At 38.0% G+C, this 16,424-nt stretch overlaps 1 protein-coding gene across 8 annotated transcripts in view; it reads right to left on the bottom strand.

The window, feature by feature from the left end:
* The window catches only part of SGIP1 (SH3GL interacting endocytic adaptor 1), a 114,419-nt gene that overhangs the window by 19,689 nt on the left and 78,306 nt on the right, over positions 1–16,424 (bottom strand). For 5 of the 8 annotated variants that reach the window (XM_033151861.1, XM_033151864.1, XM_033151867.1 and 2 more), the window contains 4 exons: positions 13,301–13,425; positions 12,029–12,155; positions 6,378–6,437; positions 5,062–5,121 (listed from right to left, as the gene is read on the bottom strand). In XM_033151861.1, the coding sequence (XP_033007752.1) occupies positions 5,062–5,121; positions 6,378–6,437; positions 12,029–12,155; positions 13,301–13,425 (372 nt within the window). The remainder of the gene's footprint in view (positions 1–5,061; positions 5,122–6,377; positions 6,438–12,028; positions 12,156–13,300; positions 13,426–16,424) is intronic. The other 3 variants (XM_033151868.1, XM_033151866.1, XM_033151869.1) reach the window with 2 other exon arrangements.

The raw sequence follows: 16,424 nt of genomic DNA on the forward strand, positions 1-16,424 counted from the left end.
ATGAGTTGCCATAGATGCCAGTTTTCTCATACCTCTTTTAGCTTCAATTTGCTAAGCAGAGGCTAGGCAGCACACTTCAGATGGATATACGTAGTTGCTGTCCCATAGACTTAAGCACCCTTCTTCATTTTAAATAAGATTTGATGACCCAGTAAGCATAAACTGATACACCAGCTTTCTTATTCACAAAGCAGTTGATTTGAGAATATGTCTTCTAAGCAGACAAAATTAAATTAAGTTCAGGGAAGAAAGAAAAAGTAGGGAACCAATATTTTGGACCCAACAAAAACCCAACTATTGTTACTATTGGAGATCATGAAATACATTCACACTAAATGGAAAACAGCTTTTCTAAAATACTACCCAACAAGTGAAGAGATAAATTTGCAGAAGCAGTAATTTCAATGTAACTTTCACACGTGATATTTGCAAGTAGTGTGATTTACAATCATGACAAACCAAAACGCTTCAGAGGCATGGATTACTGTAGTGGGGAAATAAAAGCTGGGGAAATAAAGTATCACAAAATGCATCTGTAGATGAGAGATTACTTTTCTGTCAAATATGCTCCTTGGGGTAAAAAGTAGCCAAATATCAGTATTTATTAAGCATCAGTATGTTACGTGTCATACAAAACAACAGATGACAGATTCAGAGGGGCTACAATTTAAGGCTTGACTAGGGACTACATTATAGTACAATAAAGTTGGAGATTGATAATTACTTAGGATGCAGGTTTGCAAAGGCAACAAATATTTTTAGGCAGTAGTTTAAAGAAGAGGATGGGAGATCAAACTCTACCGCTGATTGCTTGGGACTCTCTTTTTTTGTAAACTAAACATCACCTGTCTCACTTTCTGTATTACACTGCTTTATCCAAACAGAGTGAATCTGTCAAGTTTCTAAAACCGCAACCAAGAAGGTCCACCATATGACATTGGCTTGTTTTCAACAGATAGCAATGGTCTCATCAGCACAATGGCAGTGGCTTAATGTAAACATTAAACACTATGAATTACAATTACCAAATAGGAAGGGCACCATTTGATATGCTGGAGAGCCATTCCAAATCACAGCTAGATAGACCAACAAACTAATTTGGTATAAAGCAGCTTCCTATGCTTCATGTAGCACAAAACTTATCGTCATAGTGCAGGCTGCCCAATGATACTCAGTTTGCATTTGGTATCTGAGCAACAACTGTACCTTTATATGCAATTACACAGTTAGTACAAAAGGGCACCCCATCCCATCTTGCAGATCCCATGTAAATGCAGGCTGACTCCTCCCTCTGCTGGGCCTAGACAAGGGGTCACATGCACTGGGACACATGGCACCAGTACAACCATTTCCTTTGCCTTATGTTCTCCCACACTTAAAATTTTCATATAGAGGATGGTCCCTCTCTGACTCCTTTTCCATACACAAACGTATCCAGAATGCAATCCTTTTCCTTTGTGAAACACAACAATGGACTCCTCTGGAAACAGTTCTTCAAAGAACTCTTATGCTGAAATATAAAGGCTTTCAGCTTACCGTTGCTAATATTCCCTACAAGAAAGTCTAGCAGCACCAGCTACCAGGCTTCTACCTTAAAAACAACTTCTATTTAGGATGCAAATTGGCTTCAAATGTATTATAAACTTGAGCTTTGCAGAAATCCAAACAAATATCCTGCCTTGCCATAGATATTCATCAGCTTCTGATAGTGACGCAGATGCTGTTGCTGGGATGGGATTTCAGCACCATTTTTGGGGGGGGGGTTGAGGTAAACCTTTTCATAATCTGCAGGATCCTGTCCTCCTCACTTAGTTCCTCAGGCTTCCTCTTTACAACCTACTTCTCATCACTCCCTTTTCTTCCACTCCTCCTCCCACAAACGGGCAATTACAGGAAAATACCCAACACTTTGTGGCATATTCCCCTTACCTTGAATAAACTTACTCTGTCAACGCTGAATGGAGTCTTTGTCAAAGAAATCCAATTAGAAACTAAGAAATCAATCCAGCTTTTTGGTAATTTGCACCATTTGCTCTTACTGTTCTTGCTGCTGAAGTTTTTGTTTTTTTCTGCTGGGTTTGTTTACAGGTTATTGAAATTGCTTTATTGAACAGGCTTTATTGACATGTGGTTGTTGTTTTCGTTAGTTTGTTTATTCATGTGATGCCTCTTTGGCACCTGATGAAGACCTTTTAAAAACTATATTTTATGGTCTAGGGCTCTCAGATTCAACCATAAGGGGGTCAAGGTAAGAAGGGGTAGGACTAGCCTATGTGTGATTTTGCCCTAGTGACAAGACTTAGCATTTTAGCCATGTTTTAAATTCTCAAGCCTGAGGTATAAGGTATTGCCTATTTTGAGAGATTTATCTATATTTTTATCAGCTGATTATGCAAGATTTAAAAATATATGGAAACTGATCAAATTCAAACAAAAAAATGTAGATAATTCTTACCTACACACAGAAATCGTTTACTTAACAATGCAAGTGCTTCAAGAACACCATTATAAATCATTAAATCACTAGCAGGAAATCATAGGCTTTGTGAATACAAGAAGTCAAACCACTGTGCATATTTGCTTTTTAAAGGCAGGCTGAAATGTCAGAGATGAAAGCCCTATTCAGATGCACTAAAAGTGTACAGGATCAATGTCTGCTTGGGAGTGTGCATGTGTGAATGCTGCCTATCCCCAATGTGCTGACAAGTTCTTTATCCACATAGCCAATTTGGATGGAGACAGGGATTCCCTGGGTTGGTTCTATACATAGAATCATAGAGTTGGAAGAGACCACAAGGGTCATCCAGTCCAACCCCCTGCCAAGCAGGAAACACCATCAAAGCATTCCTGACAGATGGCTGTCAAGCCATTGCCTATACATGTTTAGGCAATATTGTTTTATTTATTCAAAATATTTTTATCTTGCCGTTCTGTCTACTGAAGGAATCTCAGGTGGTTCACAAAAAAATATAATATAATAAAACACGCAAAACTAAATCAGCAGAGACACAGGTCAAAAACAATACCCACAAAAGAAGATTGATCCACTGCATGGGTCCGCCACATGCTTAAAAGAGCAGTGCCTTGGCATCATGGCACCAAAAACAAGCACAGAGGGAACCAGGTGCAAAAAATTCTAGAGCTTCAGTGCTACTTTTGACAGGACTCTCAAGCCCAGCTTGAGTATACGCCCAAACAATTAACTGCTGAGAGAAAAATTTAGTCAATTAAAGCTGCCCCCCCAATAGCTGTTTTCCTACAAAATTTAAGTTAACCGGCACCAAAGACCGATTTAAAAAACAACTGTTTGCAGATGGGCAACAACTTTTATAGATAGCAGAATAGTTGTACTTTGATGTTAGTTCTGTGAAGTATATTTAAGGTACATAAACCATTAGGGGGTATTCCTTTAACTTAGAAGACTAAACGAGTCGTATCAGTATTTGCAAATCACAAAGACCTATCAGTAACTGGTTAAGATTAGGCAGAGGCTGACTTAACGGAAAGGAAAGATGCATTCGCTTTACTTAGTTTATAACAGAAAAATATTTCCAGAGTCATCAAACTTAGCTTTCTCAATCTTTATCAGGTGCCCTTCAAACATTTTGAACTATAACTTTATCGGCCCCAGTCAGCATGGCCAATGACTGGGGATAATGGGAGTTGTAGTCCAGAACATCTGGAGGGCACTATGTTGGCTAACTGACCCATTTCAGACCACAACATTTCATATGAAACTCAGTCATTCTAGTACACTTTCTTTTTCTTACAAATTTATCCCCAGAGGTGAATCAGAGGTAACAAGAGATGTGGAGCAATTCCATAGAAAAGGTTGAAAAGCTATCCTTCCATTCAGGGAAGAGCCCCTTCTGTGAGGGAAGGGATTGAGTTTCTGCAAAGGGAAGGTAGAGGGAGGTGATTTTGCTGATTCTCCTCCACTTCTCTGCAGTACATTCCCATGGTTCAGGAGGTTCAACAATGCTCTGGAACACTTTTTTGGGGTACTAAAAACAACTTGAGTTGTGCCAACCAATTCTTACACCAGAGGATATTTGCCACAGAATAAAATAGGTTCACTAGAAGGACAGATCCTGAAGTTGAGGCGCCAGTACTTTGGCCACCTCATGAGAAGAGAAGACTCCCTAGAAAAGACCCTGATGTTGGGAAAGATGGAGGGCACAAGGAGAAGGGGATGACAGAGGATGAGATGGTTGGACAGTGTTCTCGAAGCTACTAACATGAGTTTGGCCAAACTGCGAGAGGCAGTGAAGGATAGGCGTGCCTGGCGTGCTCTGGTCCATGGGGTCACAAAGAGTTGGACACGACTGAACAACAACAAAAATAGGTTCATGAAACCAAACATTTAATATAGGAAAGCTTTAACTATCCTGTATAGCCAAGCTGGAAAAAGGTTACATAAATGTTAAAATGACAACACTGAAGTACCAAAGGGATAATTGACTTTTATTAACTGACCAACATTCAGATTGTAATACTATTTTTATCCCCTCCCCATCAAATATGGTGTTGATACATGACACAAGCACTAAATAAGAATGTATTTTTCATATTTCTCTGAAATACTCTATTTATTAAGGGTAAGGGAGATTGTCATGGTTAAGAATATGATGGCAAGGAAAACTCTAGAAATGGATAACAGGATAATAGAACACTCCACCTATATTTATAATGTGTAGCTGCTATAAGGTGTAAAAACTGCTTGCAAAATGTATACAAAGAAGCCCTGGTTGACAGAGTCAAGTTCTTTGATAATCAGTAACTCCAAAAGAAGATTTTTTAAAAATAAATAAACAACAATTATTTAATATTTCCCCATTTCCCCTTTAAATTATAACAACTGAAGGGACACAGTTGTACAAATCAAATTTTAAAATGATTCTGATTGAACTCGTCATGTCATCTAAGTAGCCATAGCATTACCATACAGAAAGGTAGAATGGGTTTGTTTGTTTGTTTGTAGGAAACCAAAGGGCTTCTATTAAATAATAAGAGCAAAGTGGGGGCTTAAAGTTCCAACCCAGTATGCTATGCACTACTTACCTTCAAAAGTCAAATAAAACTTTCCTCTGTCAAACCAGACGAGGGAAGGCTGTTCATTCTCTGTATGGCCAGGAGTTGAAGCGGGATGGGAAAGGTTAAGGAGAAGGGAGAGAGAAGGACATAAGTGTAAGTCACAGAAGCAGGTTATTAATCTCACTACAGGGGAGGAAGAGGCGCTGTGAGCTGTTAACGTGCAAGGGGGAGTAGAAAGGAGTTTAAAACAATTATCTTGTTTTATTTTGGGAAACAGAAAGCAAAAATAAATAAATAAAAGTTTTTTAATGGCAAGCTATGGAATCCTAAATGGAGATAATTTTTGCCCACTGGATTTCTGCCTATGTGTTTGTGCGTGGAGGGTGTGAGAAGTATTCTGTTGCTGCAACAGAATAGTAGTATGGGGTTTTTTTTGCTGCACTAGCTTTGGGCGGAATTTGTTACACAAGGCCTTGTCTCCATTTTAAAGATGCTGCTGTAATGTTGGAAGATGCCTCTGGGTATGAAAACGACATCTGAAAATGTAGCACTAAACTTTATTACATGAACCTGTCTTGAAGAAAAAGGCTGGTAAGGGGAAAACATGGCAATGATTCTGGCACTCACATGCTCTTGAGATAAGCATGCATTATAATTCTGAAAGTATGTTGTATGGATCTTCAGTATGGGTGGGCTTCCAAAGGGGGCATTAATCTCTGGTTTGACAGTTTTCCCTAAAGGTGCTAAATTTGGATTAACAAACTACTGAGGAGGATTTCTGGAATGTTGGTTAAGGGCATGATTTTACTGAACCGTATTATTTGATAAAATTCCAATTGAACCAATAAATTAATATTTAAAGCTACCCGTCTCTCTCTCCCAGTCAAAAATTACCAGTTACTTTGACTCACAATATTTTAAAGAGTCCAGGGTACATGTAAAACAAACTGAAAACACCTAAGGAAATACTACTGCTGTAACTAAGCACATCTGGCCTTGTAAGCTTCCTTGGAACCCTAGTCCTGTAAAATGAAGCAAGAGCTGGGTAGGCAGAATATACATATGGGAAAAACCTGCTCTTGAGTAGTAGCATTATACCTTACATAAAAAAGAACCACAAGTCAAAAATTTATCACCTCTCCAAAACTCTTGCCATTGGGAAACTGGCATGCTATATGCTGCATTTCTGACTTTGGCATGAGTTCCTCTCTTTTACATATAAATATATATTTGTATGCACTTGACACTCATGGTGGTGAGGGTGGCAGTGAAGGAAGCATTCAGATGACAATGGCTAGAATTTTAAATCCAGATTTCTTGAAACCACTCTGCTAGTACAGTACCTGCAGGAGTTTCACAATGCCTTTCAAACGTGAGCAGTTTGTCAACATAAGCATCATCTTCTGAAACCCATGAGCAAAAGAAATGTAAAAGAAAACAATGAAAACACAAATTCCAAATGAAAATCAAGTTGCTGTTTATCAACCAAAACATAAACATTACAATGAAAAAAAGATCATAGACATAGAAATGGTGGACACATCTCTTTTTATTATCAAAATCATATGCAACAACCACCACAAGAACCCAAAAACAAATACAAAAAAAGACAAACAGTAAATGAAATAATTTTGTGCCATATTTCCTCAGACAAACTCTGCATATATGGGATAACCTTTAGAGACTGGAAGAGTTACACACAGGGAAGTCACAAAGGTTGAGAAATTGTGCTTCTTACGAGCTACTTAGGCCATAATCATAGGGACACTTACTGGGAGTAAGTCATATTGAACTCAATAAGGTTTACTTCTAAGTAGATGTGTATAATAATCTTACTCTTCATGTAAAATTTTATAATGAGTGTCCAAACCCTTCCATGTCTTAAATCAGGGGTAGTCGGTTTAGGAGTGCTGAAGAAACTCTAACTGCTGAAGTGTGAGTGTAGCCCAGGGATGAAGGACCTGTGCTCTCTGGATGTTGCTGGACTACAACTTCCACCATTTCTGACTGTTGACCATGCTGGCTAGGGCTGATAGGAGCTGGAGTCCAGCAACATCTGGAGGGCATCATGTTGGCTATTCTTGTCTTAGATCCATAGAATTTAAAAGGGGCTACTGCAACAAGGAAAAGTTCCCCACGCTCAAAGTATACCTGGCAAAGGGTCATTTACTCTTGCTAAAATCCTCTTAAAAAACCCAATTGTGTTCCACTGTCCAACCATTCTTACAATCAAGAGGTATTTCCCAATGCTAAACTCAAACTGAGTTTGCTATAACTGGGACCCATTGCTTCTTGCTAATGGCCTCCCCCCCTTTTTTTTACTCTACTAACCCGTTCAAGCCTAACAGTATCACTGCAATCCATAATCATTGTTCTCTGAAACAGGGAAAAATACAAAGGCCAGGTCTTTAGCACAATTTTTTTAAATCCTATGGTTTAAGATACAAACCAAGGACTCAAACTAGCCCTGGCTCAATAGGTCTGAAATTTCATTAGAACCTGAGCTCTGCGTGCCCCACAGGAATTGCTATTCCCTCTCCACGGTAAATGCCTGCCATGCTTTTCCCTTGAGCTGGAAGCTTTTTACATGCCAAGCCATTCAGCATATTAAGCATAATTTACTGCATTATTTGTCATGGGCCACAAGAGCAGATTGGCACAATCCAGTCTCATCCAATACATGATTTGGCAATACCACTTGCCTATTTGGACAGGTGGACCTTTCTCTGTTGCAATAAACATGCACTCCTATTTTCAAGGAGTAGATGACAAAAAATCTCATTATTTTGTTCCAGAAGTCAATAAATTGTGGAAGCTACCTATATATTCTCACAATATGGAAATCTAAAGGGAGATATTTAAAATTAAGGTACCTGTGGGGAACACGGTCCTTCCCTCCGTCCCTACTCAGGGAGAGCATTGAGGAGAACACAGAATTTGAGCATTTAACAAAGATTTCCTTTTATTTTACTACAGTGAATACAATTCTCCCCACAGAGCCACAGACACCCAACAATATCAAAGGACAAAAACAAGTTGATCTAATATTAATGTAAAATTGTGCCTGTGTTTAACACATTCAAGAAAACACTCCAGAAATAGTTCGTCTTGTCCAAGAGTATGACTATTTCCTTGGCTATCTCTAGAAGCGAATCCTAATTTCAAATTTCTAAAAAAAAGGGATGCATAAATCAAGCAGCCCCAATTTATAAGCTGCGAAAGTGAACAGGCTTGCACACAGCATTAAACCAAACCATGGCTTAGCATGAATGTGTGAGCTCCCAGAAAGGAGCTTGCAGCTGCTTTGCTGCTCCCTGGTCCTTTTTGCTAATGTGCCATGCTGAGCTAAACCAAGTTTAAGCTTAGTATGTCTTCTGCACCTGGACTTAAGATCAGGCTTTCTCCAGACCAGCTATGAGCTGTAACCAAGGGTTAGTTGTGGTTAGTCTAGGGACCGTAACCATGATGCCCAGGTTTGAACAATGTGCTAAGCTTTGGCTTAGCTCAGGGTCACGTGGCAGCAAAAAGAACTCAGGAACAGCAAAGCAGCTGCAAGCTCATCTCTGGGAACCCATGTACTCACACTAAGCCATGGTTTAGCTTAGCATAACAAGCAAATCAGGCCAGTCAGTGGGAAGTCTAAATATAGTTCTCATGTCAATACCTTCATATTGCCAGCATAAAGAATGCTCAAGCTAATCACTATGAACAAATACACAATAACTAAAAATAGCTGGGATGACCAAATACAAACCAGGAACTCCTTATTAGCCATTTCAGCTGTTTTCTCAATCGTTTTGTATTAAAGTTTCTCTTCACCCCACCAAGGGTGGTGAAATCTCCAAGGCCATCTGTAAAAAAGGCCACTTTGATAATTTTAATAAAATGCCTGATTACTCAATCAACTTCAATGTAACAGCAATTTCTCTAAAAATCATATATGGCAAATGAATCAAGTTCATGTCAAGACTATGAATCAAAGGCCTACTCGTGTTCTTGAATGGTTAGTCAAAAGCATGTGGCCTTCAAAGCTTGTAATGTTTTAAGTGTGCTGCCACCTAAAACTTGAACTATGCACTACCCTATCACAACTGCACATTCACATTGCTTCTAAAGTTTAGGTTAAATATAAGGCTTTGGGGCAATCTATAGCACTTTTAAAAGGTTGTGTTTGAAAGAGTGTCCTTGGCTATTGAGTAACTGGTTCCTTCCATCCACAGAAAAAAAAACTTAAAGAATATCTGCTGGAGCTCAGAAAGATTATATAAAGCCTTTCTATTCAGTCAACCCTTGTTTGATACTGATTTGATGGATATTTTAATGGTTGTTTATATTTGAACTGTCATCAGATTTTTTCAATATTGTACTTACAAGTTGGATGTACTGGTAGCTTTAGAAAAGTAATGTAACTTTACAATAGGCATTATATAAATATTATGTTTTAAAATAAATAAATGTTTCGACATTTTTGTAGTTACCACATCTATGAATATCAATTTGAAGGCTATCTAGATTTGTGGAATAACAATAGAATAGTCCTGACTCTAATTCACATTGACTTGCACAGTTGTTATCCTAAAATCAAACAGAAACCAGCAATGGTCTCTATGGATCATTGGTTATTTCTTTTAAAAGCAACCAATTTATCTAGAGGAACTTTAATTCCATTAATGAAAATATCCATAGTGAAAGAGTCATCATGTTCATGCTTATATGGGGGGGGGAATTATTATTTCAACAGAAAATTGTGTTTTCCTCCCCATCACCTGTTTTACCTACACAAAACCTAGGCTAACGTTTCAACTTAAAAGTAGCCCTTTTCACAAATCAGTTGGGCTTGATTCCATTGCAACCTTATGTTCTGAAACACAGTTACTGATAAGAACACACAACAGTGTGTCATAAAAACTACTGATCGGCATCAGTTTCAGAAAATTTACACCACCCCATGAAACATAATACTTCACATACAAAGAGTTGAGCCACTGATGACACAGCCTCTTAGTTGATAATATGATGTTTTTAGTTAAGTATCTGAAATGCTATTCAGTACTTTGACTGATATGCATTTATATCACCCTGGTCATTGCACTGACCAACAGCAAGCAGAAACAAAGGACATAGGTACGAAAAAGGAAAGATGAAGTCAGAAAATTGCATTAAGCACTCTCCCCCACACACTTCCATTTCACACACAATAGGCAGAAAGAAACGAGAGTGAACAGTTTTTGAAAAAGACAAACTAAAGCTGAAAGCACTTCAAACCAGGTTCAGCATTTAACAAATTATCACTGGAGGCTTGAATATATGCCCCAGTTGACAGCATCTTCATTTTCTAATAAGCAAAACAAGTATCTATGAATTACTATGACTGAGTGAAGACTAAACACCACTAGTATGGGAAGTCAGTAGTATGCTCAATGGCTATTACTCAAATGAAGACAAAACATATCCATTTCAGCTCATTCAGATTTTTGATTTCCCCCCTTTATTGGATTTTTCCCCTTTATCCAATTTGTTGCCATTCTGAGTTCATTCAGAATAGTCAGAAAGACAATTTGAACAGCAGCTCAAATGCCCGATCTCGTCTACACAGATTAGAAAATGCTTGATAAAAAAAACCTGAGATTAAGAGGCACATAGCAAGAACACTACAGAAAGAAAGTTTAGACTAATAGCAGAACGGGTCCAAAGGGATGTAAAAGAAGGGAAAACCAATAAAAGAAAACAACCTGGCATACAATGAGAACTGAAGGTGACAGAGATGGTCTGTAGAAGAGCAGAAGCGTTGATGAAAAGAGACGCAGGTCAAAAAGGAAAACCAGGAGTCTGCAGCACAAAAGAACTATATCAGAGAGAAGAAGGTGGTTTTAAGGTGTAAAGAAGATGAAGAGTATTGTAAATGAAATAAAGAATGACAAAGAGAATTCAAATATATGTTTGTCTGAGAAGGAAGTGGAGCAGGAAGCAGAAAGGAAGACCAGAGAATGAAGCAAAAAATGAAAAGCATCAACATCCAGGCGTCAACAGTCACAGAACATTTATCACTTTTGACAAGTGTAATCTAACCTCATCTTAAGAAGAAAAAAACCATGTTTTCAGTACAACTTTCCATATTTTCAAATTTCTAAGAAACTGGATTTGAAAAAGTTTAGAACTTTTTGAAATTTTTCATGTGTACCATTTCTGCAATCCAAGAAGCAAATACAATTGGTTTGTAACATTACTTTTTAATATCTGGATCTAGAGTATACTTTCTGCTCCTATCCTCTCCTGTTTCTCCTTACTAAGATTAACTTTGTGTTAAACTTTATTCATTTTTATTGCATTTATCTAGTTTTGCTACAGCTAACTAATCTAACAATGATTTATATTATTACCAGATTGCGAGACTATTCGTCCTGCTTTGCAGCCAAGGAGTGACACAGTAAAACATTTTGTATCTATAGTGGTCAGAATTCAAAGGTAAACATGACTGTTCCACATCTCCACTGGCTTCTAAGAGACTTCCAGGAACTGCTGCATTGAGTCCTAAACTACTGTTTTGAGTTTCCCTCCTCCAATTCAAAAAGCAGTTTGGTTTGTAGGCAGAATAACTTTTCAGCATAGAAAATCTGCCAGCAGATGAGCTCCATTCTTTCCACTTTCCTGATCTCCCCTTGGAAAGTCTCCTATACCCAATGAAAACTGCTTCCTGATCTTAGCGGAATTTAGGAAATTACTGGGGGCAGGCACAGTTTAGGGAATAAAGGGAGCCTATGCATCCCTTCAGGTCCCTGCTATTTTATACACAAATATACATTGCAGTTGCAGCAGTCTACAGTTAATCAAGAGTGCAATTCTCATTTACATTAAAAAGTGCTTTAACAGAACATGACCATGACAACGAAAACAAAGGAAAATATAAACTAAAGAAAGGGTTTCAGAAATTAAAATATTCAAGCCATTCCACTCATGGAAACTATTCTTCAAACAAAGAAAAGCTTTTCGTTACCAATTGTTGGAGTAGTAGCTGCACTCAAGGAATTGGTGGACGATATGGAAGAGGTGCTTTCAGCACGTGCTAAAGGTGCTATCGGAGGAGGGCTGGATGAGTGAACCGGAGGGCTAAAAGGTCTGGACTGTAGACAAACACAAACAAGATTAAAGATACACACAGTGCATTTCTGAACATGAACTCAATCAAGAATACTCACAACTGCACACACTATGTTCTAAGGCCCCTGGAACAGCCAGAATTAATCCATACACATTGAGTGGATTTACAGACCCATTGATTTCTCACCTGCTATTTATTGATTACTAGCCCGATTGTATAGCCAAAAGTTTTACTGAGTTCTCTTATGCACGTAATCTATATTTGTAGTGCAGGTGAGAAACATGCTGCAGAATGTAACGTTTGGGGGATGCATTTGAAACTGCAAAAACTATGGTGCACAAGAAACAGTTCACAGGTGCAAAATTAAACAACAGTCCAAAATAAAATCACTGGGTTGTTTCACTATTGGAATCCATAATTGTGGATTACTTTTCATACAGAGTTGTTCCAAACATTACACTTTTCTTTATATAGCAAGGATGGCTACATAGGAACAGATACGAAAAGAGCATGTGGATGGTCATGGATGGTAATGGTAAATGAGTTTCTTTCACTTTGTGAATGTGTTCTTGGAATCCATGGTTGGCTGTGACTTCCCAAGATTGTGTTTATACATAGTGGAAAGTATATGCACATCTGTCACATGAAAGGAACAAATTATGTACACTTTTTCTGACATAGAAGTGCTTTTCATGTCAGAATAGTAAAAATTGAAGCATCCCTTTGGTGTGCTTATGTATGTACAAGTCCAAGTGTTTCAGAACATGTGAAAAGATACATGTAATCACTAGTGTCATACAATTTCAATTTAACTGGGGCATAGCAGCTTTCTTGACCTTTCTTGACATTTTAGAGATGTTCTTGCTAAAGTAAATGCATATTCCTACACAGGTGTAATAATTCTGACTTGTTAATGGCATGACCAACAAAACCATCCTGCAATTTCAAATGTGGACTTTCCATAGTAATCTGCCTATTTACCATCATCAACAGAGATTATTCTCTGTATGGTTTCAAATAATGGAGGAAATCAGACACTAGTTAGGGACATGGCAAAAGTCATTTGTTCATTAAGAATTCTTTGTTCATCTCTATTTTTCTGTACCACGGTGAGCTGAAGATATGTTGTCTCAATTCAATTAGTGATTTTGAAGAAGCTAAACCTACCACATCAACTCCAGGCTTCCCTGGAGGCAATTTTGGACGAGATGGGGGTCTAGGTGGAGGAGGTGGGGGAGTAGGACTGCTGCAGGATGCCAACGGGGTTGCAGGTCGAGCAGGAGATGATGAACCTGAAATAAACGCACACTATAAATATGGTGTTGAGCTGTCTTTACTGCAGTTCTTACCCACCTTTATCAAAAAACCCAACACAGAGCAGACCATCAAGCAAACAGTTGCCCAAACAGTTTTTGACTTAGGCTGGCAGCTATTGCATAACAAGACAATTCATATGTGTAGATGGGAATTGGATAAGATCAGAAAGTAACAATAAAAACAGAAAAGCTTATTTTCCTGCTATTATGCCAATGGAAGAATCACATGCTCTTGGCAATGACGATATTGTGACTACAATTAACACACTGCTCCTACATAAACTTCTTAAACTTAAATGAGGAAGCAGCACTTGGTGAAGTGAACCCACTTTAGATGAAAAAGTGATGTCTAAAAATACCAAAATATTGAAGTTTTTTGGGGGTATTCCTGAAACTTACCCATTCCTTATTATGCTCTTGCAATAAAAGCATAATGTGTTCTTGTTATGCAAACATAAGTGGTGCTGCAACAGAACATGATGATGTAACAATGGAATACCCATTTATTCTTAGGGAACAATGGTGTACAAAGAGACGTGCCTTGCACAATTATTTTCATGTGATTGTGATTGTAATTGTAAGATGCTAGCAAATAAGAGAATAGCTAAGAACACCAGAATGATGAAAAGACTGATGTTACAACGACTTGGAATAAAATGCAGATATTTAAGAAATTGAAAAATAATCACTCTTCCAAAGTGTATACTGTAATGGATTTTTTCATATCATCATTGATGACTATTGAACAAAAAAGGAGGTTAAGCTACAAAAGGGAAGATTATTTAAATGGCAGTTTAAAGTTATTGATACGTATCAAAACACAGTTCAGCAATTCCATAGCAACTTATATAATTTACTATGCCAAAATAGGATAAATGTTTTCTAAACTTAAGAGTAGGAGATAACAATAGAAAATGACTGAGTAAGAGCCCAGGTTACCTTCAGTGGCATCTAAGCTACAACAGTGTTGCTCCTTTGCACCTGCTTGGAAACATCAAAAGTCTGCTGTCACAGGAGGAATTCCTGCTGTGTCTTCTTCCCATTCTAGCATTATTCTTCCTGGAAGTTGGAATAATAGTAGCATGGGAAGGACTCACAGCACGGACTCCTTGTACATACTGTGAACACATGACAGATGTTACTGAGTGACACAGGAAGGAGCTATGCTGCAGTGGCTCTCATGCTGCTAAAGGTGGCAAACCCCCTCCCCGTTAACACCCCTTCTTTATTGGGCCATTCTGGTGTGTGACATTTTGTACATGTCCCTCCTTCCTCCCAAGGTTAAAATGGCAGGTATTTGTGAACGGTAAAAGGCAAAGCCGTATTCCAAATAGAAAAAGGAGGGAGAATATAGTCCATATTCAACAGACCACCAATTCCTAAATCAGTCAGTCCTTTAAAAGTGAAACAAGATATTTTACATCCAAGTTTTGTATGGGTTGGTTTTATCATATCAGCATTACAGTGTTGATCGTAAGCACTGACTGCATTACATGCTTCATGCAGTCAATGGAACACGCATACAAAACACACAGCTATCAGAAGATGATTGATGGAGCTTTAAAAATATAGGGCTAGATGATTATGTAATGATGCTGCATTTGCTAAGCATGCCCTAAACGTTTCCTTGCTTAAGGTAAATTTTTGGAAAAGCCTTGGCCATTTAAAGTATTTTGTATTTATTGGTGCATGTAAAACTTCATAGTGCCAAGTACCAAGTTCTGTGCACTCAAACCACTATTTCCCCTCCTCATTAAAACAACGTAAAACCCCAATTATGCTAAACATGCACTACACAAATATTAATCCCAGATTACTGAAAAACAAATTATGGCAGCATGTGTAATCCAGTCTCATAGAGCTACCAAATTTGTGTCCTATGAAACTTCAGTGAAGCAGATGGAAATTTTGTAAGAACCCATCTGTCACCTCGGCAATCAACTAAAAGAGGACCTCTTACTACAGGAACAACATTAGAGTTTTACATCTAGATGTTAAAAAATGAAACCTTTACAACACCTTGTAACAAAAGCAGCAGATATCATATATATATATATATATATATATATATATATATATATATATATGAATCACTATAGTTAAATCAAATATGGTTTCATTATATTGCTGCAATTGCAGCTATGCTAAAAGTAATCTTCCTAGGTAGGTTTCAATGTTTTCTACAACCATGGCATTTCATAGCAAGAATAAATTCAATTAGAATTCATTTAGTTTTCTAATCTTGACTCTGTTAGCCATGGAAAAGACTCTGTTTTGAAACTAAAGTCCAATCAAGTTGTAGTTTTGGTGATAATTAAAACCTTTCTTATGAGTTATTAATGAATCTGATCAGCTTCCTGTTTGAGCTCTACTAAAGAGTTAATAAAACAAGTTGCATAAATCTTCATACTTGCCCAGTATTATTCTTAGTGGGCCTTGCATCTGCCTAAAATATGCAGAATATTAACAGCTGTCCACACTTGGAAATAATCTTTCATATACAGACCAGCTCTAGTGAGAGTGCACACAGGGAAAGCCCTGCCACTTTCAGCAACTTGTCTGAGTATCTATCTTAAGAAGCATGCACCCACTGAAACTCCTCCAAACCAGAACTGCATCATGTAGGTTTTTAAGTTGGGTAGGGAATGAGTCCTGGGAAAGAATGGTGCATGTATGCATGCATGCCTAGATCATTCTAGGTATCCTTTTCTCCTTAAGTGGAATTATGAAAAGTTCTCTGCATAAGGGCTACCAAATTACCTCTCTTGCCCCCAGTGGTTCTCAGAGAGCGGCATGCACAGTAAGTAAACAATGCAAAGACTCTCTTTCACACGTGCATATCTTGCGTAGCAACCCAAGGTTGTCATGAAACAATTACTGTTGCAATTTTTTTTCTGCTAATTCATCTCCCACACTCACATTTAAAGCTGAGTTACTTATTATGCAATTCTATTCATATCTCCCCAGAAGTAAAT

The sequence above is a fragment of the Lacerta agilis genome, chromosome 6 (genome assembly GCF_009819535.1).
Source record: "Lacerta agilis isolate rLacAgi1 chromosome 6, rLacAgi1.pri, whole genome shotgun sequence".
NCBI lineage: Eukaryota > Metazoa > Chordata > Lepidosauria > Squamata > Lacertidae > Lacerta > Lacerta agilis.